This window comes from Lethenteron reissneri, chromosome 10, assembly GCF_015708825.2.
Source record: "Lethenteron reissneri isolate LAM-NWPU_2019-01 chromosome 10, ASM1570882v1, whole genome shotgun sequence".
Classification (NCBI taxonomy): domain Eukaryota; kingdom Metazoa; phylum Chordata; class Hyperoartia; order Petromyzontiformes; family Petromyzontidae; genus Lethenteron; species Lethenteron reissneri.
Genome location: NC_083788.1, coordinates 7,599,281 through 7,624,040, shown reverse-complemented (window position 1 = coordinate 7,624,040; position 24,760 = coordinate 7,599,281). Strand labels below are relative to the sequence as shown.

The window sequence follows — 24,760 nt, the reverse complement described above, 5'->3', positions numbered from 1 at the left end:
GCCCTGACCCTGTATATTTTGAGTTTGCGTGTCTCTCGCCGTGTGGTCCCATGGCTTTTTCTCCAGGTCCCTCTGGGTTTTTTTCCCCTTCACATTTAGAAACGTGCGTTCAGAGTAATTTGGCTGTTGTGAATTTCCACGTGATAAGCCACTTCGTTGAGCTATCAATTGTGGCCAGGTCGCCTCTGAAAAAAAGGGCGCTATAGCTCAGTGGGGCCTTACTCAATTATACTTATAAGTAATAAGTTATCTGAATAATTCTAGATTTGAAGCTTTCGTGACTGCAATGATTCATATCCTTGGGTTTTTTTCGGTAAAGTCACGTAGGTAAAAACATTAAAAAGTAAAATAAAATAAAAATCACGACGTTTCGGAGGCAACACAAGCTTCCGTCTTCAGGTGGCTGTGACGGTACCACCTGAAGACGGAAGCTTGTGTTGCCTCCGAAACGTCGTGATTTTTATTTAATTTAATTTACTTTTTAATGTTTTTATCTGAATAAGTTATTACCGAGTGGAATGAATGCAATGTTTATGATACAGTGCATTACCGTGTAGATATATATATATGCTGTATTAATGGTGATGGTATTGAAATTCTCTAAAGAGGAGCACATGGATTAGAGACCTAAGTATGTTTGTTGAACTTTCTTTCGCACCGTATGCAGCCAACCGCGCTAATCGGAGATGTGTGGGAAGGAGAGCATTCATTAAAGCTGTGTGCAGTGGGTGGAGGTGGGTGGGGGGCACGTGACAATAAGGGATGGAGGCTGGTGGTCAAGAATAGCGAGAGGGTGGCTACCAAGGAACGGAGGAGATGGAACGATGAAATCAGCTCGCGTCATATCCTCTCACCTCGAGATAGCAATAGCTTTGGGAGGCCTTCATCCAGCAGTGGATTGACCAAGACTAATGATGACGGTGATGAATATTGAAATATCAATTACGCTTAAGTGTTTAATTGACCGTGCAAAAAAAACGTATAGCAAATAAAATGTTTATAATTTGATTAATGTCCTTCATTTAATCAGGTGAGAACCCATTGAGATTAATGATGGAGAGCCACATCCATGCAGAGATGAACTTTTACTTCTTGTACCTTTCCATTGTGGCACGGTGGTTAGCACTGCGCTGTGCTCACTAACCCCGGCGACCCGAGTTGGACTCCCGACCACGGCTCGCATCAGTGGCGAGTCATAAACGCGTCCCTCTCTCGCTTACCAGTCCACAACTGACCAGCGTGGTGAAGTATGGTGAAACAACCCCCCCCCCAAAACGACCAGAGAGTGTGAACAGGCCTCCTTCTTTCAGCAGTGTTTTGACAAAGGGCTGTTGAATTGTTTATTTAAATTTACGTTCAAGCTTCTGGACTGTGGCAGGTGCATTACGGCCTACCACCGTTGTGACTGATGATGCCATTCGCTCTCGTGCTGCTCTTACAGCCTGGAGTGGCCGTCCTTCCCTTGTCCACATTGTCGACCTTAAAATCTAAAGACTCGTCCGTACGCTATTGCGAGTGATCGATTTTCGTTAATCCTCCCCTAACTCTGGAGGTGTTTAATGGACGCTGCGGCATTTAAACGCCAAATAAATACAAATGCCCGTTGCTCGTGCACGGCCACAATTATGTGTCTATTAGTTGGGCTGAGGATGATGAATAAGAAATAATTGAGCCAGCCCATCTCCGTAACCGATATCACGGTCCGCGGTGAAAATGTCAACGGAAGAGGCAGTCTGCACGCAACCACAATGGAGCCATCCGACACGGAGCCCTTGTCGCGTCAGGGCGCCTTCGTCAAGCCCGTCGAGTTGAGGCCCACGCACCGCGCCCACCTTCATCATCAACGTCAGCAGTCGTGATCTGTCCACTGCTGGATGAAGGCCTCCCCACCCGCAACTAGACATCGCCATCTGTCGGAGTCCTGCGACTCGTCGATCCATCCAGCGTTTTGCATTAAGAATCCGAAAATAAACACGCAGCTTTCAAATTTTCTTGCCGTGGATTTCACACCTGATGATGATTGCTTGTGTTGCAGTCGAAACGTCGTGAGAATTTTTATTGTTTTATATTTATATTATTTTATTATTTCCCTTCTACGTGACTTTACCGAAAGAACCAAGAATATGAATCCCTGCAGTCACGAAAGCTTTAAATCAAAATTTAAACACACAGCATTTGAATGCTAAGAACGACACAGTGATTCAGCCCTGCAATTGCCTGTTCACGCCACTGCTGGTGGAAGGGCCTCCAACAGAAGTGTCTCTAGGCAGCCGCTCTAGAGAGTATTTGGCCTACTCTTCCATGATGGCCAGACATCAACCCAAGAGGTGGGAGTGCCCACATTTTACCCCTGCGCGCGTGACCTGCCGATCGACTCACTGTGGGTGAACCCCTTTTATACGGCTGCGTGAACAGAGGCAGGGGCGTTGAAGATACTTGCAGCAATGCCGTGCCAGCTGATCAAACCGGCGACTTGTGGATTGCAAATCCAGTGTGCCATTACACAATGATAGCATTCCTGCTGTCATTTATAGTCTATCTATGGGTTGATTCGGTTTTTTTCCCTCCCACCATGGGAATGTGGAATTACCACCATCATTGTCTCACGGTCACCAAGAGAGAGATGCTCACCTGAGCAGGGATAAATTTGCGTTTTGAGAAATCGAAACTGCATCCAAGGCACCAGAGAAGGAGAACTACCTAAGATTTGACATCTTTACATTCGGGTGTATTTACCGGTGACTTGTGCTGAGCCATTCCATCAGGAGACTTATGCCCTTGTAACATCGGTCTCCCAAGGTCATCTGACCTCCACTGAATTATATCTCAAAGCATTGGTTATTGGCAGTCTTTTTTTATTTAGTCAGCACTCCTTATTATTTAAGTCAGAGTCTTGGTCGAGTTGAGCACAACTTTTGGCATTTTAGTCGAATCTTACTCCGTGGATTTTTTTTTATCGTCATTGCCTTAGACTAAAGCAGTCAAACGTTTGGCAAAACACTCGAAGTTATTAAATCTTAGTGTGAAGGGTACGCAATTGGTTCCCTCCCACCCAATAGGTCAGCCAATCATCATAATGAGTAAAAAAATATGTTTTTGCAATACATACCGTGGAAAGCAAATTGCCAATTTAAGTCCACTGCAGTCTACAATACAGTTACTCACTTATCTTGGTACGAGCGTTTATTCTGACTCGTTCATTTCGTCTCAGCATTGTGCGCCACGCTTAAGCCTATGTGCGGTCGGCAGTCGTGGTCATGGTCGACTGAAAATGTTACGAAAATAAAAATAAATGAAGGATATAATCATCTCGCAGCCGGCTATGTCAACGTTTTCAACTTCGATTCGTTCGCCGTAGGACTTCGCGTCTGATGCCGTAATTCAGTTCTGGGTTCTGTAGCCAACGTTGCGTCGTTACGCTCCCCTCCACCCGACGCAGCCAAATAAATGCAGCCGCCGCGTGAACAAACGAGCGACCGATTCACAGTTGCTTTAAAGCACCGTCGTGTTGGAGAGCAATATTGCGCACACTGAACAATTTGGTGGTTTCGGACGTTTCACTACATCTAGTTGCAACCCGCATGATCAGGCGATTGCCAGAATTGGGCAAAAGTCTTCTCCAGTCTTGACCTTAAATATGTGGTGTAATGTCATCAACACGCGAGCAGGAAGTAGTAGGGGTCTATATATGTACTACTGTGTGGAAATATAATATATATATCTTTGGCTGTGTTGGATGGGCAAAGACAAAGATCCCATATATAGCCCGAACAGAATGTTTCAGCAAATGCCGTTAGCGAGCACACATGAAGGCCGGCACGGCACACGAGGGGTGGGTGACCAGCATCCACGCCCGGCCGCCTTTGTCTCCCCAGTAGCGATGTTTACACACCACACCAGGTACCCATCTGAGTCGACCTAGGGGAGGCCCATGACCGGTTCAGATAATCGTCACCGGTGTTGGTGGCCGATGAGCGGTGACTCGAACTCGGGTGGCTGGGTTCATAGCTAATCGCTGCACCACCGCTCCCCACACGGAGGAGGGTCTACGACTCTTTTCTCACGCGATCTTGCCCACAAGAATCGGTTAGGAATGTAACCTGTTCCCAGGTCTCCTTGGAATAGAATTGGCGATGCTGCCAGACAGTTCTTAATCTGCGCCTGCAATAAAAGGCCCGGTTTGTTCGTTCTGTCGTCAGCAACACATTTAAAAAGCAGCTGCGGCAGTGGTGACTCACCGCGCATTCATTTATTAGCGAAGATGTACTTTTCAATTTAATAGAAAGACTGCCGACAACTTGCTGTGCATTCGAAATGTGTACGTAAATTAATACAACTCATCACGGTGGCATCTGGTTAAACGGAAGGCATAACATTGTATCCCTTTTTTTGTTTTCAGTTTCTCTTACAGTTTTATATAACAGTGTAATTGGCAATCAGGAGCGAAACGATTATAGCTTCTAATTCGCAGACATCAGCCATCCCCCACTGCATTCCGGGCCGAGGGCTGTGGTGTGTGTACCCTCGCAAGAGCAAAAGCATCGGTGTGCCCAAAATGCATAACCCCCAAAGTCTTCGTGTTCCAATTTGCTACAGTGACAGCCGATGGCCTGCGACGGCGAATGGGTCAAAGGGTCGCTTCTGATTGCTGATCAATTTGGTTGCGACAATTTTTCTTTCGACAAACCTGAAACAATACCGCACGCACTGTGGCGACGCGTCCTTCCACGCGTCAATTCGTTTGACTGTCGGCCGGTGGCGGAGGGTCTTGACGACACGCGTTTGGCTTCGATCGTTACTTGGCCTCACAATGGCAGGGTTGCGACGTTGGCAACTTCACTCTTTTAGCATTCTCCAGCTAAGTGACATTGAGCCTGGATAGTGCTCGCATGAACATCCACCGCCATGCACACAGCATGTGTCGTAAGGCTGCTTGATGGGTGCTGTGAGTGATGGGCAGCAGAGGGGCGGTGCAACTGGATACAGTTGGTTGGACCGTACTTCTGTGGTGCCACACACGTGCTCCCTGCCTTCACCAACCCGTAATGCCCTCCGTGGTGCGGCATGTGCGGATGGTGTTGAGTGGCCCAGCCGTAGGTCTGAGTTGTATGCCATCCATCTGCGTAAAAAAAAAAGATCCAACAAATATATTTATCTCGGCTAAACTGTCAAAATCAGGGCCCTGAAAAAAATCGGCACTCGGGATGTATTTCAAAGTGAAGATGTGCCACGATGTATGTACGTATGTGCAACTTCTTTTGCATAATACAATGTCAACCCTGCTAAATCGAAGGTGCGAACTATTATACATTGTGGTTACATGTATTTTTGTTTTTAAGGATATATTTTTGTTTTCGTTGCCCAGGGGTATGAATAGATGTTGAAATGAAGGTTGTAGAGGAGGCGTTGAAACCCTCTTGTTGAGATCTGTTTTGACGCTACGGGTAATGACTTATCATCATTAATTATTGCAGAACATTACAACCGTTTTTAATGTAAGATGCTGTGCTTCTCCGCTAATTGTGTTGTTAAGAAAAAAACACAATTTGTTTTGCAAATAGCATCTCTGTTATCGCCACTATGAATATATACTGTTTGTATACGGTACAGTGGGTGGCCTGCACTATCGGTCTTCGTATAACCCATTTGAATTTTTACAGTTTGCTCAACCATAAAGTATTATTTATGTTTTTGTAATAAAGACATGCTGCCTCCGTAGGCAGTCGCTTAAATTGAAGAATAGATGAATGAACGTTGGCAAGTAATGAAGTGAAGTGGGGTGGGGCCGGTGGTGCAGTGCTTTGTGCACCGCACTATGAATCATGTTGTGAACAGAGTTCGATTCCTGGCCAGGGCCAAACATCAGCAGTGAGCGAGCGATATCTGAGACCGGTCCTGTTAAAGCCTCCCCCGTCTCTCTGCTCCCCTCACTCCCTTCACCAAACCCCCACTGACCAGCCGTGGTGAAGTGTGGCCAAACAATCCTCATGACCGACGCGGCAAGGGAAAAGAAAGACCTTCATCCAGCAGCGAATTGACTGAAAAATAATGAGAAGTTTCTCACGGTCATAGCCACCACTGAGCGCCGGTTTGCACAGAGTAGGAGGGTTCCATTCCTGCCAGTCACCGGGAAAATTCCCACAGTGAATCATTACCAAAGCCTCACATCCGGCACGAAGTTAACGTTAAAGACCGTGCGATGCCATTTCTTTTCTTCACACGATCAAACCATCGCTCGCCCTCAGTCCTCGCACGTAATCCCGCATGTAACCATTCGTCGTTGTCGTCTTCTTCATCACCATCGTCATCAGCGGCCATGGTCAATCCACTGTTGGATGAAGCCCTCTCTACCCCCCCCCCCCCCGCTCCGAAGGCATCTCTAGCGAGCCTGCTGTGTAACTAACGGAACCCATCGCGGACGCGAAATGTGGAAATCTAACGTCACCCGTATCTCAAATTTCCCAGGACATAATAATAATAACATGGCACTGCTGGCTGTTTCTCGATAACAACAATCAACCCGGGTGTCCATTGCACGAGGTAATGCATCTCAATGAGCTTCCACGTGGTTAAATAAAGGACGTCGATTGATTGACCGCCTGTAACGTTGGGGGGGAAAGCGCCATTGTGCTTCGTACACCTCATTTGCATCACCCCCCTCCTCCCCTCTTTGGGGTTTCAAAGTCGCTCGATCCTTGTGGAGACCCCCGGGGCTGCCCGGGGCCATGGAGGGGTCTGGGTTGGACTCCGAGCGGCGTGGGCCGAGGGATTGGCAGGTTGAGGGTGAAGGAAGGGGGAGGAGAGGGCATGGGGTGGTGGGGGGGGGGGGTAATGGGGGGGGGGGGTTGGTGGGGGTGGAGGGGGGGGTTGGTGGGGGGGGGGGTTGGTGGGGGGAGGGGGGGTTGGTGGGGGGGGGCCTGGTAACGTGGGGGGAGGGGGGAGGGATTGGTGGGGGGGACCTGCTAACGGGGGGGGAGGGGAGGGGGTGTAGGGATTGGTGGGGGGGGTGGCACCTGGTAACGGAGGGAGGGGGTGTAGGGATTGGTGGGGGGGGGGGGGCCTGGTAACGGGGGGGAGGGGGTGTAGGGATTGGTGGGGGGGGGACCTGGTAACGGGGGGGAGAGGAGGGGGGATTGGTGGGGGGGGGCCTGGTAACGGGGTGAGGGGTGTAGGGATTGATGGGGGGGACCTGGTAACGGGGGGGAGGGGGGAGTGTAGGAATTGGTGGGGGGGGGGGGCGGAACCTGGTAACGGGGGGGGGAAGGGAGGAGGGGGGGGGTGTAGGGATTGGTGGTGGGGGGGGGGGACAGCTCCGCTAATGGCCCAAGGTGGGTTTCCATGGCGACGGCCGGAAATCTGGCTAACGATGTGCTGCGGTTGCCAGGCGACGGGCTGCCGTGCTCATGCCGACGGTGCGATGCTGTGTGGGTCTCTCTCTCTGTGTGTGTGCTCCGTGGACGAGAGCGCCTACACTCTCGCCTGTACGTGAAGTGCGCGTGCGATGCCATCGCGTTATCCGCCTGTCGAGGTCTATGGCTGTAGGTTATCCGACTGTGTTGTAGGTTATCCGGTGGGTCATGTTATGTGTAGGTTATCTGTAGGTTACGTGAGAGGTAACGTTCATGTACACTCTCCGCCTGTATTTTAAATGTCTGTAGACTGTGTGGTTGGTTGTACGTTATGCGCCGACAGGTTATCCGATTGCAGGTGATGTGTGTTCGCGATCTGCCTGTCGTTGATGTTGCGTGTGTGAAATCTCGCCTGTCGGTTATCCAGTAGTCATTGGTGTGTGTGTGTGTGTGTTTGGTTTGCCTGTAGGTCGTGTGTATGATCTGCGTGAAGGTCATATTTGTGTTTAATTCATCTGTATGCAGTATTGTATAAGCCGCCTCTATCATTGATGTGCTGTGAAAAAGGGTCATGGCCCGAAACATCTCGAATTATATAGTTTTCCTCTTTAGACCAAAGTGTTATTGATGTGTTGAACTATTTGTATACGCTGTGTGTGTGTGTGATCCGCCTGTACAATTGCAGTACAATTTTGACTTCATGTTGCCTCTAAATTCAACCGCATTTCACGACTGCATAAAAAACCAGTGGGAGGTGCATCTCGGGGAACAAAGAGACATGTGGATATTTTAAAGACAATCACAAGTATAGAAAAACGAGCAGGCCTTGAGCCTGCATTTGAGCAGGGGCATGGAGCCGACAGCACGGAGGGCTGGGGGGGAAGAGAGTTCTAGACTATGGGGACAGTGGAGGAGAATGAGCGACACTCCCATTGAGCAAAGGTTTACTGGGGGCTTCGACAGAAAGCCGGAGCCGAGAGGGTGTGGAGGGGAGTAGGGTGAGATGATAGGGGAGAGGTAGGAGAGTACGTGGAGGGGAGTAGGGTGAGATTAGAGGGGAGTTGTAGGAGAGTGCGTGGAGGGGAGTAGAGTGAGATGAGAGGGGAGAGGTAGGAGAGTGCGTGGAGGAGAGTAGAATGAGATGAGAGGGGAGAGGCAGGAGAGTGCGTGGAGGAGAGTAGAGTGAGATGAGAGGGGAGATGTAGGAGAGTGCGTGGAGGGGAGTAGAGTGATATGAGAGGGGAGAGGTAGCAGAGTGTGTGGAGTAGAGTGAGATTATAGGGGAGAGGTAGGAGAGTGCGTGGAGGGGAGTAGAGTGAGATTATAGGGGAGAGGTAGGAGAGTGCTTGTAGGGGAGTAGAGTGATATGAGAGGGGAGAGGTAGCAGAGTGTGTGGAGTAGAGTGAGATTATAGGGGAGAGGCAGGAGAGTGCGTGGAGGGGAGTAGAGTGATATTAGAGGGGAGAGGCAGCAGATTGCGTGGAGGGGAGTAGAGTGAGATGAGAGGGGAGAGGCAGGAGAGTGCGTGGAAGGGAGTAGAGTGAGATTATAGGGGAGAGGCAGCAGATTGCGTGGAGGGGAGTAGAGTGAGATGAGAGGGGAGAGGTAGGAGATTGCGTGGAGGGGAGTAGAGTGAGATTATAGGGGAGAGGTAGGAGAGTGCGTGGAGGGGAGTAGAGTGAGATGAGAGGGGAGAGGTAGGAGAGTATGTGGAGGGGAGTAGAATGAGATGAGAGGGGAGAGGTAGGAGAGTGCGTGGAGGGGAGTAGAGTGAGATGAGAGGGGAGAGGTAGGAGATTGCGTGGAGGGGAGTAGAGTGAGATGATAGGGGAGAGGCAGGAGATTGCGTGGAGGGGAGTAGGATAAGATGAGAGGTGAAAGGCAGGAGAGTGTGTGGAGGGGAGTAAAGTGAGATTATAGGGGAGAGGTAGGAGAGTGCGTGGAGGGGATTCGTGAGATGAGAGGTTGGAAAGTGCGTGAAGGAGAGTAGAGTGAGATGAGAGGGGAGAGGCAGGAGAGTGCGTGGAAGGGAGTAGAGTGAGATTATAGGGGAGAGGCAGCAGATTGCGTGGAGGGGAGTAGAGTGAGATGAGAGGGGAGAGGTAGGAGATTGCGTGGAGGGGAGTAGAGTGAGATTATAGGGGAGAGGTAGGAGAGTGCGTGGAGGGGAGTAGAGTGAGATGAGAGGGGAGAGGTAGGAGAGTGCGTGGAGGGGAGTAGAGTGAGATGAGAGGGGAGAGGTAGGAGATTGCGTGGAGGGGAGTAGAGTGAGATGATAGGGGAGAGGCAGGAGATTGCGTGGAGGGGAGTAGGATAAGATGAGAGGGGAGAGGCAGGAGAGTGTGTGGAGGGTAGTAAAGTGAGATTATAGGGGAGAGGTAGGAGAGTGCGTGGAGGGGATTCGTGAGATGAGAGGTTGGAAAGTGCGTGAAGGAGAGTAGAGTGAGATGAGAGGGGAGAGGCAGGAGAGTGCGTGGAAGGGAGTAGAGTGAGATGAGAAGGGAGCGGTAGGATAGTGCGTGGAGGGGAGTGGAGTGAGATTATAGGGTAGAGGTGGGAGAGTGCTTGGAAGGGAGTAGAGTGAGATGAGAGGGGAGAGGTAGGAGAGTGCGTGGAGGGGAGTAGAGTGAGATGAGAGGGGAGAGGTAGGAGAGTGCGTGGAGGGGAGTAGAGTGAGATGAGAGGGGAGAGGTAGGAGAGTGCGTGGAGGGGAGTAGAGTGAACTGAGAAAGGTAGAGGCAGGAGAATGCGTGGAGGGGAGTAAAGTGAGATTATAGGGGAGAGGTAGGTGAGTGCGTGGAGGGGATTCGTGAGATGAGAGGTTGGAAAGTGCGTGAAGGGGAGTGGAGTGAGATGAGAGGGGAGAGGCTGGAGAATTTGTGGAGGGGAGTAGAGTGAGATAAGAGGGGAGAGGTAGGCACCAGGAAAGGTCTCAGTCTATGCACGATGTTGAAGACAGGTGAGGGCGATTTTGAAATTGATCTCAGATTGGTTTGGGAGCCAGTGCAGGGATTTGAGTATTCAGGTAATTTGGTAATGTTCATGGGCATGGGGGAGATACGTCTGGCAGTGGCATATTGAATCATTTAATCATTCCCTGGACACCCTTGCAAACGAGATGTTCCACCTCAAGGATTTTTTTTTTCCCGGTGAATAATATAAAATGGGGGGAAAAAATGTACTAAGAGTCAAAACATGGAGTTGGACGGTGAGAGATTTGGGGAGGCCGTGATGGAGAGAGTCGCAGCAGTGAAGTCGGGAGTCGCAGCAGCAGCTGGGGTGGGGGGAGTGGCATATTTGTGATCTACGTGGAGGTGAACGATAACTCCGGATCAGATGACATGGACGTCTGGTGGTGGCAGAGGAAGGAGATGCTGGGTCCTGGGAGAAGGTGGCCTGCAGAGTGAAAGAGAAGAAGTTGGTGAGACGGTGTTAGTCACTGGCTTTTTGGCTGGCCATCGAACAAAGACGGTCACCGCATCGCGGGCTTTCAGATGCGTTTCTGTGGCCGTCTGGAACGCTCTTCCTTCCGATATTAGGAAGCCACTGGAGCTATGCACTTTTAAATCGAGATTGAAAACTCATTTCTTTAGAACTGCTTTTTGTGTTTAGTTTGTTGTCCTTCCTCCGCAGCTCCAATTAGCGCAGTTGGCGACGTACGGTGTGAAATAAGTTCAACATGCAGTACATATAGTGCAGGGGTGAGATAGAGGTGAGAGCGACGGACAACAGTGTTGGAGATGATGAGGCTGAGAACGTGGTGGCGCGAGGCACAAGCAACCTTAGTAAAGGATTAAGGTCCTAAGTAGCTCAAGGAGTCTTGGATTCATAGACAGAAAAAACAATAGGGCTGCAACAAGTATCAGCTCAAACACACATTGTTATCGCAATACAGCGAGACAACCATTCTGATAGCACCTCCGATTAGCACGGTTGGCTATGTACAACATACATACAATGTAAGGAATGAATATGTCGATTTGAAGCTTTCGTGACTGCAGGAATCCATACTCTTTGGTTCTTTCGGTAAAGTCACGTAGGTAGAAATAAAATTAAACACATTTCTGCGGAGGGAGCTGGTAGGAACGTTGGGTTGCTCAGTCAATGGCCAAGGTCAACGGCGGCGTGGTGTATTCCGCAAATATGCTCGGCTGTGAGGGCGGGCACAAGCCGGCGTGAGTAGGTTAAACGTTGAGTTTTATAAGGGCACCACGGGATGACCAGCCCCTCCCCACCCAGCCCCACCCCTAAAACCCCCCCACCCAGCCCCACCCAGCCCCTCCCTGCACGACGGACGGACGGACACAATAATCCCCTGTGGGCTGGTGTAACCAGGATGTTCCTACCAGTAATGAAACAAATCGCGACGTTTCGATCGCAACAACAAGCGAACTTCATCAGAAGGGACAACCACAGCAATGCGACGTTCTTGCTGTGGTTGTCCCACCTGATGAAGTTCGCTTGATGTTGCGATCGAAACTTCGCGATTTTTTTCTTTTATTTCTACCTCCGTTACTTTACCGAAAGAACCAAAGAGTAATCAAATTGTCATTTGCCTGTTACCTTATTTATTTCACGCAACTGTGATATAATTGAGTTGCGTAAGCTCGTCTAGTGCTTGTTTGGCAGCTGACGCACACCAGAGTAAATGTATGCGTTAAGGTACCCCCGACCCCTCCTCCTCCTCGATTGGACTGGCTTCCCCGACTGGGCTGAGAGCGCGGCCATGAAAGACGCGAGACAACGTCGCATGGACGAGTTGCCAGGGGCGCAGCGACCAATATCAACCGAGGGGGGGCAATGCAAGATCCGACTGTGGGCCCCCTTCCGTTCTCCCAACTCACTTTTGCTGAAATATCAATCCGGATGTTTTTAACCCCCGTAAACAATCATGTGTGGGCTATTACTATATGTTGTTGTTATTATGTTAGTTGCGCCGTGTGTTGGGTTTAGAGGACGACAGTCTGACTCTGACAGTATGAATAAAACAAATATTTCAAGGTACAAAACTGACAATTAAGTTAGTATGCGAATTGCTTTAATGCCGGCCCCATCGGTTTAGGATTTCCCAACTGTATGCTGCTCTATTGATACAATAACCAGATGCGTTCAGCGGGCTTGGTTCATGGTAGAAAGCAGATAATTTTTAATGAATACATAAAAAAATCCTTAACATTGTTTACTTGTTTATCCGTTCGTTCGGGGTCCCCTTGTGGCCGACTGGGCCCCTATGCGTCGCATGACGCGTCCTGGACGAGAACCCATAGATGCCAGGAGTGGACAGAAATTCGGTGAGGAGTTAGATGATTACTTGTCAACGCACGCACGGCGAAGTCACAGCGATGATAATCAAATTAATAACGGTAATATGATATCCTAAGCCTGTTGAGCTAACAACTGCAATGGTGGCCTTACATCTTGTGTAATGTGTTCTCTAACTTAATATTACCGTGAGTCATTTGGCCAAGCCAACGTAGGGTACAGACTCTGTAATTTTTATCAACAATGAGGTTTGTAAATATATATATCCATGTACATATGCACTATTTTGTTTTTCTATCGTGACGTGGCTGTTCTTATCTTCTGATATCGATGTAAATAGTTGCTTATTCCAAGGCACTTTACAGCAATGATAAAATTAAGATGACGGTGGATGAGATGGGGTTATTAAAAGTGGTGAAGTTATATTTTTTTTAAAAATTCCTCAACTGTATTTTCGCGTTTTTTTTTCCTTCATGTTATCCGTTCTGTCACATTACACAAGATTTAAGGCCATCATTGCAGTTAGCTAAACATGCTTAGGATATGTACAGTGCCAGATTATCCAAGTAGTAAAAGTAGCATATGATACGGGCCCCGCAAATTCAAAGGTCCCGCGCTAAATGCTTTAAAGCTATCAATTCCGTTTCAGTAATTCTGCACTTGCTCTATTACTATAGTACTATACTGCCTTCAACTTTTATGAACTAGGTGTATAAGGTTAGTGATTTGTCGTATTATCTGGCTGTATAGCAAATGAAAAAATACAATTACTTTACTATGCAAGTAAAAAAAAGTTTTATTTTTTATTTAGGGCACCTTTATAACATATGTTACAGGCACCGCACTAGCTTAATCCGGCACCGGATATGTGTCGGATATAATATTATCGTTATTAATTAAATGATCATCGCTGGTGATTTAACCATATGTGTGTTGACAAGTCATCATGTAATTCCTTTTCACCAAGTTTCCGTCCACTCCTGGGATATATGGGTCTCGTCAGGGACGCAACTATGGGTGGGGTATGTGGCAGCATTATGCGACGCATAGGGGCCCAGTCGGCCACAAAGGGACCCCGAATCATCAGATAAACCAGTGCAAAAATGCTGGGTAAATGTATGTTTAAAAATTGTATTTCATTAAAAATGTACCTGCAGTCTACCATGAACCAAGCCCGATTAACGCATCTGGCTATCATCAATAGAGCAGAATAAAGTTGCGCGATCCACCCCCTTTGAGGAAATCCTAGACCGATGGGCCGGCATGAAAGCAAGATGCACGATAACTTAATTCTGAGCATTGTACCTTAAAATCTGGGTCTCTTGAGTCCGCACCTGGGTTTAACTAAACAGCCTAAACTAGACTGGTAAGTGATGGGGAGGCGGAGAGGCCCCAGTTAAGAGGTAAGGCCCTCTCAGCTTATTGATGAAGTTTTGGTTGGGCTTTGGCGGACGTCAGATGATGAAGTGTTTTAATGTGGAAAGGGCGGTGGTAGTGTCTCAGGTGTAGAGAAGAGACCCGTTAGATTCATGCTCAAAAGATTTTGATTCACGAGAGGTAAAGGTGGAGATATGACAGCAATTCCACCGCCCCTTCCCTAGCGGCAGAAGAATGTGTGCGTGCGTGTCATCTACATGCAAGTGATGGATCTGGCCTGCCTGTGTAGGTGTTCTAAATTGACGGAAACCCAAAAATATATTGTTACACGTGGGAATATATGAATACAGTGCAGTACGTATTATAAACGAAACTAAAAAGCTCTCGATCCTCGCCTGTGTAAAACCGTTGGCGCCAGCGCCGTTAGCAAGCGCGCGGTAAGGCTGCCGTAGAACGCAAGAGGGTGGTAATCCCGCGCCACCTGTACCCTGAGTATTAATTTTAGGTTGAATCAACCTAGGGGTGGTCCAAGACAGGTACGGGGGGAAAAAAGGCCATTGATGTCCATGGCCAGCAATTGAACCTGCGTTGCTGGGAACTCTTTATTTTCCGCCCCCATAAATGTATCACGATCACTCTTGATGCAGAGCAGGTGCAACTTTTCTTATTAAAGAATGGCCCACTGAAGAGGATAACACAGAACTACCTCTGAGATCCCTCCCGCTGACCACTGGTCCACGCGAGAAACAAAAGCGGTTTTTATTGTTGCTCATTCTGTGTGGCGTTTGGTATTTGTTGCATGATTGTATAACATACATGTGGCCAGGTGAACGCGTGTGCTGCATGTTAACCATCTCCGGGTGTGGTCTTGTTGTCGGGCAGGTGAACCACATGACGTGGATGCGCACGACCTCGACAACCAAATAAAATGAAAGGCATCTCAAGCAACGGATCCCAGCCCAGCCTCAACTCAGCCCACCCGGGACTAAACCCCACCCACTCGGGCTTTAACTCCGCCCACTCGGTGTTCAACCACGCCCATGCAGGCTTCAACCCCTCCCACCCGGGTCACATGACCCTGGGCTCCACTCACTCAGGAATGAATCACTCCCACCCGGGCCTCTACGCAGGTCACATGACCTTGGGTTCGGCCAACCAGGGGATGGGCCTCGGCCACGGGAGCCTTCACTCGGCCCACTCGGGAATGGGTGCCGTCCACCACCAAGGTCACATGACCCTGGGCCCCACCCACTCGCTGGGCTCCGCCCACCAGGGCATGAACCCGGGTGGTCACATGACGCTCAGCGCAAGTCACTCGGCTCTGGGCTCGGCCCACCTGCCGCTGAACCCCGCCCACATGCACGTGCGCCCGCATCCGGCAGAAGGGCCGGACCTGGGGGAGGGATATGGCGCGGTGCGACAGCGCCACGTGCTGATGCCCATGGACTCTTTCCCCATGGGACAAGAGCCGCGCGGCACGATGATGCGTCCCGTGGACGAGGCGCTAGCGCGTCAGTACTACGGACGACCGAGCGAGGTGAAAGACCCTCCCCTACGATCGTCGTCCCAATGGTCACTCACGTCATCTCCATCACGCCGATCATTTGCTGTTCATCGTTCGATCATCATCACCAGCTTCGTCAGTAGCACAGCCCGTTGGTGTCATTATTATCGCTTCCCTACCCACCGGGGGAATCATCGCCATCATTATCATAATGAAGTTGCGTAAATTAAGTCAGACCTGTTCAAATTGAGCCAGTGGAAGGCTCCTTACAAATGTATACTCCTTTTCCACTGATACATCTGAACCGTGCCAGAACGGGAACCAAACTGAAACCGAACCATGCTACACTGGCCTCACTAGACATTTTAATCTGGCTCCGAGCCAAGCAGGGCCAGTGGCAGGGCTAATGTACATTGAGTCACTGCATCACCTGCATCCGTCTCGACTCATTCAGTGGCACAGCTTAGAGTCTGTAGTTGAATAACACCCTGGCGAGCCAGGCTGGCTCAGCACGGCTCCATAGCTATTCTACCTCTCTTCTGATTACATCCCCTGACACTTATATCTGTTCTGAATACATCCCTTTTCAAATAAATCACCTATACCACGTGTCTATTACACAAACATCTTACATCTATTGTGAATGCATCTGTCACTGTCTTATACTGTCCTTATGAATACATCACCTACCTCGATATTGGTTTATTTAATATAGATGCGTGTGTGGGCCGCGGCCCTCTGGCTTTTCGCCAGTGCAGCTCGTGACCGAGATTGAAAACTCATTTCTTTAGAACTGCTTTTTGTGTTTAGTTTGTGGTCCTTCCCCCGCACCTCCAATTAGCGAGGGTGACAATGTACGGTGCGAAAGAAGTTCAATATATACATGCGTAATGCGATTGTCGACGAGTTAAGACGCTGCACTGTCCTCCGTCTGTCCCCCTTAGCGCGTGCCGATGTACGACTGGCAGTACGGCTCACGGGGACCGGGCAGCGGTGGCAGCATCAGTGGGCGCCCGCCCCTGACCCTTTGCCCCACTGACGCGGCCCCGCCAGCCCCCGAGGACCGCAGCGAGAGTCCCAGTGGCCTGCGGCAGCTCGTACACTCCATGCAGCGCCTCTTCTTCGCCAAGTCGCACGCAGCGGCAGCGGCGGGGGCGGCCGACGGCACCGTGCCCACGTCCGGCTCGTCGGGCTCGTCGTCCGGTCGAGGCTCGCGCCGCTCTCGCCGCCAGGATGCATCGAAATCGCGTGATGCCTCCTCGCGCGGCCAAGGCGGGGGACAACCCCGCAGCCGCGAGACCTCGCGCCACCGTGACTCCTCCCGCAGCCGCGAAGAGCTCCACTCTCAGCAGCAGCTGCAGCAGCAGTCGTTGCCGCCACAGCAGCAGCAGCTGCAGCAGCAGCAGCCAGCGCTCCCTTCTTCCTGGGAGCAGCCGCCCACCAGGAGCCGCGACCCATCCCGGCACCGCGAGTCGGCGCGGTCCGGGGAGCCGTGCCGCAGCCGCGAGCAGTCGATTCATCGCGAGCAGTCGCGATCAGCGGCCGAGCATCTCCAGTCCAGTAGCGGTGGTGGCGGCGGCAGCAGTGGGGGCAGTGGGGGATGCTGGGAACCGCATCCTGGCTGGGAGCAGACAGGGAGTGGCTGGGCTGAGCACGGCATTGAGCAGCAGCAACAACAACAGCAGCAACAGCAGCAAAGGAGACGCGAGCATTCACTTGGACGGCAGCCGAGTTGCAGCCGTGGGGAGCAGCAGCAGCATGCGGCAGCAGCGGCACAAGCCCCATCGGCCACGAGTGAGCGCACCCGCAGACGCAGCCGCAGCCGGGACTGGAGGCCCGAGGCGCGGGGCGGAGGAGGGAGGGTGATCGCAGGAGGGTGGAGCTCGGACGACAACTTGGACAGCGACGGGAGCTTTGGACCTGGTGGCAAGATGGCCGTCGGGGGGGCAGCCGTGGTGGGGCCTGTGCCGCATGCGAGGGCAGTGCGCGGGCGTAGTTACCCACCGGCCCTTGCGCCCAGCGACCCCTGGGCTTACTACAATTCGGAGGGGAGGTCCGAGTACCCGCCGCGACACCAGTACCTCCAGGTACCATCCACGAGGCGCACATACGCCCACCAAGGCTTTGTGATAGAGCCCCGCGGTGTCTCAGCTTGGATTTGTCAGCGTAAAGGTGTAATAATATCTGCATGTATCACTGTGCATGAGCTCAAAATGGTAAGACACCAAGGTCATCAGTATTGATGGCACCTGCTAACCATCAGCATTTGTTTAATAGGCCCGATTCTGCTAATGAGACTTTAGAGTAGTCAACGCCAGCCCAGAGTTTGTTTGAATAAGATTTTTTTCGCTTGGTAATATTGGCATTTAAACCCATTTGACCGATGGACTAAAATATGCTAATATAACCTAGCCTGTGGCTGCATTTGTAAAGAAACTCCTTGGAGACGTCCATTCTTGAAAAGGTGACCTCTTTATTTCTAGAGAATAACGTAAGTACATCTCCGTAATCAGTCAGACCCGATGGTTTCCACCTCGTCGCTCCGCGAACAGTCAGCCTCGATGTCGTCCACCTTGTGGCTTGTTGATCCCTGGGCAAGCGCCCAGACTGCAGGCCAACGTGTATACTGGCCACGTGCATGCACTTATTTGATTATATGCTTTCCTTTCCTTAAATTGACAGGAAAGTTCATGGTTGAAACCTTCCTCCACATTTGAATTCAGGTTTTTTTTCGTAATAATTCAGAATCGTGGGTTTTTTTTGGGCTTGGTTGTAATTTGAGGTCACTTTTTTGGGCTTCCTCTTCAGGCCCTGCCCCTTCCTCTTTCAGGCCTCACCTCTTTCCTGTTTAGACCACGCCCCTTTCTCGTGACGACCTGCCCCTTCCTCTTTAGGCCCCGCACCTTCCTCTTTAGGCCTCGTCGCCTTTGCATTTGTGGTGAGATGTATGTGTGTATGTGTATGATGGCGCAGTGGTTAACATGTTGCACTATGAACCAGGTCACCAGAGTTCGAGTCATGCTCACGACCAATAACAGTTACAAATATCTTAATCGGTCCAGGGCCTCCCATAGGTCGACTCAGCCTCAATTGAGTACCTGGTGCGACCTGTAAACATCGCCACTGGGGAGACGAAGCGAGCCTGGCGTGGTGTTGGACACCCAGCCCCTTGTGTGCTGTGCCGGCCTTCATCGGTGCTCTTTCAGAGCACTTGTCCCAACAGTCTGTTAAAGGCTGTCCGGGGATCTATGGTGTATTGTGACCTGTAGGTGAGTTGTATTTTCAGGCATATAAATAAATATCATTGTGCGTGTGCGTTATCTGCATTTTACGTATATTTTAGCATGCACAATATGTGTATTGTAGTGTATAAACAAGCACCTATTGCTACCATTTTGTACATTTGCACTGAACATTTTATATTTTGTATTATTTACGTAGTATATTTATGTGATAAAAAATACATCTACGAACATCATTGTCCATGTGCATGAATAAATAGCTTTTGCATACGTATTTTCATATATACATGTAATCTTAATTATAAAGCAGAAAATGCATCTGCTTGTTTGTGTGAAGCAGCAAAAACTCTCGAACGCTGAGCTCTGGCGTCATGAAATTTGCACAGCTTATGTTGTCTGGAATTTCTAAGTCAACGCGACTATTTTCAGCTCGCTACGTCATTCTCTTTTGTTGCCAAAATCGACCTTACTTATAAGTGGCTTAAGGTTGAATTTCCTTGAGTGAAAAACATCCGATTTAGAAAAAAAATCTCGCGACGTTAATTCTTAATTATTTTGTTCAGTCAGAGATGCTTATAATTGTAAAAGTGTTCTAACGTTGTGTTTCCTCATCGCGTGTTTCAATAGTTAAAGATTTACAATGTAAGTTTGTGTAAATTCAAGGAAACTTTTCGAGATTTTTGAATAAGTAAACGTGAAGGTAAATCAATATTGCTGAGCCGAATCAACTTAGAGTAAAAATGTAATGTTTGCTTGATAACGTTTTTGTGACATTTCCTACAGATTCCATCCATTCCGTACATTTCCTTGCTTATACTCGACGAATATCTGTGACAGCAATGCCAAAAAAGAAGAGACCAATTTTTTATCAAACTCAAATGAACACAAAACATCAAAAGCTGTCACGAGCCGTTTGGAAGAGAAAAGATCACGAGCACGTAAAGCGCACAAAACTCAACAAGCTGTTCGACGAAGCAACGAAACTGATGAGGAAACAGAGGCGCGACTTGCTGAACAACGATTGCGAACTGCTACAAGACGAAGAAGCAACGAGACTGTTGAAGAGACGAACGAGCGCCGAACACCTAAACGCCTACGAGCTTCAAACTCGAGAGCTATTGAAAGCGAGGAGCAGCGACAGCAACGAATTCAAAGTGATTTAATTGCTCACCAGAAACGAATTTTGGCTGAAACTGTTGAGGCTCGCAGATATCGACTCCAGCAGGAGAGAATTCGACAAGGCGCCTCACAGGCAAGAAACTGTCTATATTTGAAGGACGAAGCATTCAATTATGATCCTGAATTGGATTATTCAAACGTTCCTCCGATTGTCATTGGTAGAATGACATTGAAGTGCACCTTTTGCGATGCGCTGAAGTTTGAAGGCGAGACACCAGGATTGTGCTGTTCTGGTCGAAAGATTTGGTTGCCAGAGCTTCCGGAATTGCCAGCTATTGAAGAGCCTTATGAATGGTGATCATCCAAAGTCGAAAGAATATCTAAGCCTGATCCGCAAATACAATTGCAGTTTGCAAATGACTTCGTTTGGAACATCTGTGCCTATGCCTCAGTCAACTGGATTCATGCCAACTTTGTAAATTAAAGGTCAAGTTTACCACAAGGTTGGCTCTCTCTCCTATCGCTGCCCAACGAAGAGTCAAGGTTCCTACAAAGTTACTTTCTTGGCGACGAAGAAACTGAAGCGCAGCGTCGTTGTGCTGTGATTCCTGGCACCAGCAAAAGTTTTATCGCTTCCTTGCAAAAGATGCTGCACAAAAACAATCGCTACATTCAGCAATTCAAAATGGCACTTGACGATAATCCAAGTGAAGGCCTAAAGATCGTCATTAAGGCAAACAAGAAACCAGCATAAGGCCATGCACATGTCTTTAATGCACCGGTAGTCAATGAAGTCGCCATCATCATTGCTGGACATTATTTTGAAAGGTGTGGTATTGTTTTGACTATGCGTAACAATGATCTTAAAAGCATTTCCGAGATACACATTCCGTATGACGCCTTGCAATATCCGCTGATGTTTCCACGTGGCGAGGACGGATATGCCATCAACATCAATCAAGTTCAGCCAGGAATGTCAAATAAAGCCAACAAAATGGTGTCGGCAATGTCGTACTACGCCTATCGATTGATGGTGCGATTTAATGAGAACCGATTGCTAAATTACCGACGGTTACTGCATCAATATTTGGTTGACATGTATGCTAAGATTGAGACTGAAAGATTGCTCTTCATCCGATTGAACCAAAAGAAACTTCGTGTCGATGATTACATTCACTTGAAAGATGCGATTGTGAACGATGGCAATGCATAAAATCACGTTAAGTTAGTGATTCTGCCATCGACATATACCGGAGGGCCACGAACCATGCATGAATATGCTCAAGACGCCATCACCTACGTTCGTCATGGAGGCGAGCCGTCATCATTCATCACGTACACGTTAAATCCTAATTGCAAAGAGATGGAAGAGAATTTTTATTTACGGCCAATCAAAAACGGACCGACATGATTTGGTGGCACGAATTTTCCAGCAGAAGCTCATCAAATGCATGAATGTTCTCATCAAAGGCGAAGTTTTTGGCTCGGTTAAATATTGGCTTTATTTCGTCGAGTGGCAAAAGAGAGGTCTTCCACATGCACACATTTTTATTTGGTTGACGAATGGACTCAAAACAAATCAAATCGACGACATCATCTCTGCTTAAATTCCCGATCCCGACACCGATAAGAAGCTTCATGACATCGTCATTAAAACCTGGTACATGGTCCTTGCGGCGCTTTGAATTGGCAGTCTCCAATAATAGATCACGACGTTTCGATCGCAACACAAGCAATCGTCATCAGGTGGGACAACCACAGCAAGAAAAAAAACTGCTGAAGTAGGCGAGAGATCTGCTGTGGCACGAGGTTATATAGGCCTCGGCAGTAGGGGGGAGAGAGAAGGGGGGGGGGGGGCAGAAAGTGGACCAGTGACTTTTACTTTACTCCAGTGACCCGAGTGCTGCTGCTGCGAGGTCCACTTTCTGCCCCCCCCCCCTTCTCTCTCGCCCCCTACTGCCGATTCCTATATAACCTCGTGCCACGGCAGGTCTCTCGCCTACTTCAGCAGTTTATTTTCTTGCTGTGGTTGTCCCACCTGATGACGATTGCTTGTGTTGCGATCGAAACGTCGTGATCTATTATTTTTATACCTACGTGACTTTACCGAAAGAACCAAAGAGTATGGATTCCTGCAGTCACGAAAGCTTTAAATCAAGATTGAAACTGGAAAAATCAAGTTTTCCAAAGAATTCTGCAAAATTTGCCTTACTCTGAAGAGTATCATCAATTGCGTGTATCCAAACATCAGAGCAAATCTTCTAAATCGCAAATGGCTTAAGGAATGTGCAATTCTGACACCACTAAACGTCAAAATTGAGGAAATCAACAAATCTATTCAATAAATGATTCAAACACTTTCACGAACATTCTTCTCCATTGACAAATGTATGAATGAAGACGAAGCGACAAGCTATCCGGTAGAATATTTTAATTCTTTGAATCCAAACGGAATTCTGCCACACAAATTAGTACTGAAAGTTGGATCTCCCATCATGCTGTTAAGAAATTTGGACCCACCAAAACTGTGTAACGGATCAAGACTGACAGTGAGGGCATTAAATGCTCATGTCATCGAGGCATCGATTCTAACTGGTCCATTTGAAGGCGAGCACGTCTTCATTCCAAGGATTCCATTGAATCCAACTTATATGCCATATTAATTCAAATGATTACATTTTCCTGTTCGGCTTGCATTTGCAATCACCATTAATACATCGTAGGGACAGTCACTTAAAGTTACGGGCTTGGATTTGACAGACAAATGCTTCTCACGTGGACAGCTGTATGTGGGGAATGTCAAGAGCAAAGGATCCAACAAAATTATACATTCTCACCGATGAATAAACAGAAACCAAAAATGTTGTGTATAGAAAAGTTTTGAAATAATCACACTATGAATTAATAATTTGTGATGACTGAATTAGTTGAATTTATTGTTTCAGCTTTTTTCTTTCTTGCAAGCATCAATTTTTTCAGGGTTTTTCAGTGAAATACTGTAAGGGAATATGAAATTAATCCAAGACAAGAATCCAAGTCCCGGGCGAAGCCGGGTAGTAAAACTAGTACTTGTATATAGGACAGCAACGTGTACGTGTTTGTGCATTTATATACGTCTCGTGCACGGTAAAATTAGCGCAAGGCAGCCGGATTGAGCTGGTTTTGGAAAATCATTACAATCTGCCGATCAGGGTATCAATTTCAGATTTCCGCTGCTGCTGTTCACAGAGCCTCGTACTTTACACCCCCAAACGAGCGTCTCTTGAGACGTCCAGAGATACCTCTTTCATTACCTCATTCCCAGTGAGCCCTCTTTTATCATCCAATGCCCAGCGAACCCAGAGGGGAGTGTACGTACTTCATCACCTAGAGGATAGAGTGTCTCTTCTGAATGGCCGATTGAATGACCAACTTCCTTTACTGACTGTATTTCTGTACAGATTTCATGTTTGTCTATTCACTTGTCCTTCATGCTCGCTTGTCCATGTGCGCCTGTGCGTGTCTCTCTGCATGTTTGTCTGTCTGCCTGTCTGTGTGTTGGTTGACGTGTTAGTGTGTGCAGTGCAGTGCAGTGGTTAGCGCGCTGCACTACGAACCCGGCGTCCCAGGGTCGATTCCTGGTCATGGCCAACACCAGTGACTATTATATGAATCGGTCCTGGGCCTCCCCTAGGTCGAATCAGCCTCAAATGGGTACTTGGCACGGTGTGTAGATATCGCCACTAAGGAGACAAAGACGGCTGGGCGTGGTGCTGGCCACCCACCCCCTCTAGTGCCGTGCCAGCCTTCATGCTCGCTAACAGCACTTGCCCCAACAGTCTGTAATAGCTATATATGGGAGATCTTGTCTCTTTTTTCATCTGTGTTTGTGCATGCATTGTTTGTTAGTCTGCTTGTCTACGTGTCTATCCAAACGTCCCTCTGTGTGTCAGTCTGCTTGTCCACACAGCTGCCCGCCCGTCTATCTGTGTCCATCTGCGTGTCCACGTGTCTGTCCGCACATCTATCTGTATGTCAGTCTGCTTCTCCACATGTCTTTCCGGACCTTTATCTACGTGTTAGTCTGCTTGTCCACACCTCAACCTGCGTGTCAGCCTGCTTGTCCACGTGCCTTATCTGCTTGTTTGTGTGTTCACGTGTGTGTGTGTGTGAGCACGCGTCCACGTGCGTGTCTCTCTGCTCGCCTCACCTGCTCGTCCCTCCGCTGTGTCCCCATGCAGGTCCCGCACGACGACGCCCCGCCGCGGTGCTGCGCTCCCTCCCACCCAGAAACCGTCGCCCCCATCCCGTGCCGCCGGATGCGCAGTGGCAGCTACATGATGGCGATGGAGGGCGACCCTCCCCACCATCACCACCATCAACATCATCACCACCAGCAGCAGCAGCAACAGCAGCGGCAGCAGCGGGGGGGTGCCTCGTCCTCTAGCGCCGCGCCACCGCCGCACCACCAGCACCACAACCACCAGCAGCTGCACAGAGCAGGCAGCCGGAGTAGCGGTGGTGGCGCTGGTGGTGGTGGTGCATCGGAGGTGCCACCGCACCACCGCCGGTCTTCGTTGAGGCGGCCTCCATCAATGAGGTGAGCCACCATCAGGAGATAAAGAATACGCAATTAACAGGCAGGAAGTCTGTTTTGAATATGTAACGATAATGCAATCTGATAATTGGTTCTTTACCCTTCTTTTATTAATTTTAATTTTTACCTACGTGACTTTACCGAAAAAAACCTAAGAATATGAATCCTTGCAGTCACGAAAGCTTCAAATCTAGAATGTTTGATTCTATTTGTTTATTACGGGTTACAAAGATTTAGAATAAATAACAAATCTACTATTTAATTGAACAGTGACCCCAGCCTCGCGTCATGATCATTGAATGGCAGATGATCATTCAATGCAAGATGTTAA

At 48.9% G+C, this 24,760-nt stretch overlaps 1 protein-coding gene across 10 annotated transcripts in view; it reads left to right on the top strand.

Moving 5' to 3' along the window:
- Positions 1-24,760, top strand: part of LOC133340908 (disks large-associated protein 3-like) — a 54,811-nt gene that overhangs the window by 9,652 nt on the left and 20,399 nt on the right. For 5 of the 10 annotated variants that reach the window (XM_061549394.1, XM_061549400.1, XM_061549395.1 and 2 more), the window contains 3 exons: positions 14,871-15,525; positions 16,437-17,579; positions 24,074-24,432. In XM_061549394.1, the coding sequence (XP_061405378.1) occupies positions 14,917-15,525; positions 16,437-17,579; positions 24,074-24,432 (2,111 nt within the window). In that variant the 5' untranslated portion in view covers positions 14,871-14,916. Of the gene's footprint in view, positions 1-7,355; positions 7,482-7,502; positions 7,614-9,993; positions 10,771-14,870; positions 15,526-16,436; positions 17,580-24,073; positions 24,433-24,760 lie in introns of those variants that run through there. The other 5 variants (XM_061549398.1, XM_061549392.1, XM_061549399.1 and 2 more) reach the window with 5 other exon arrangements.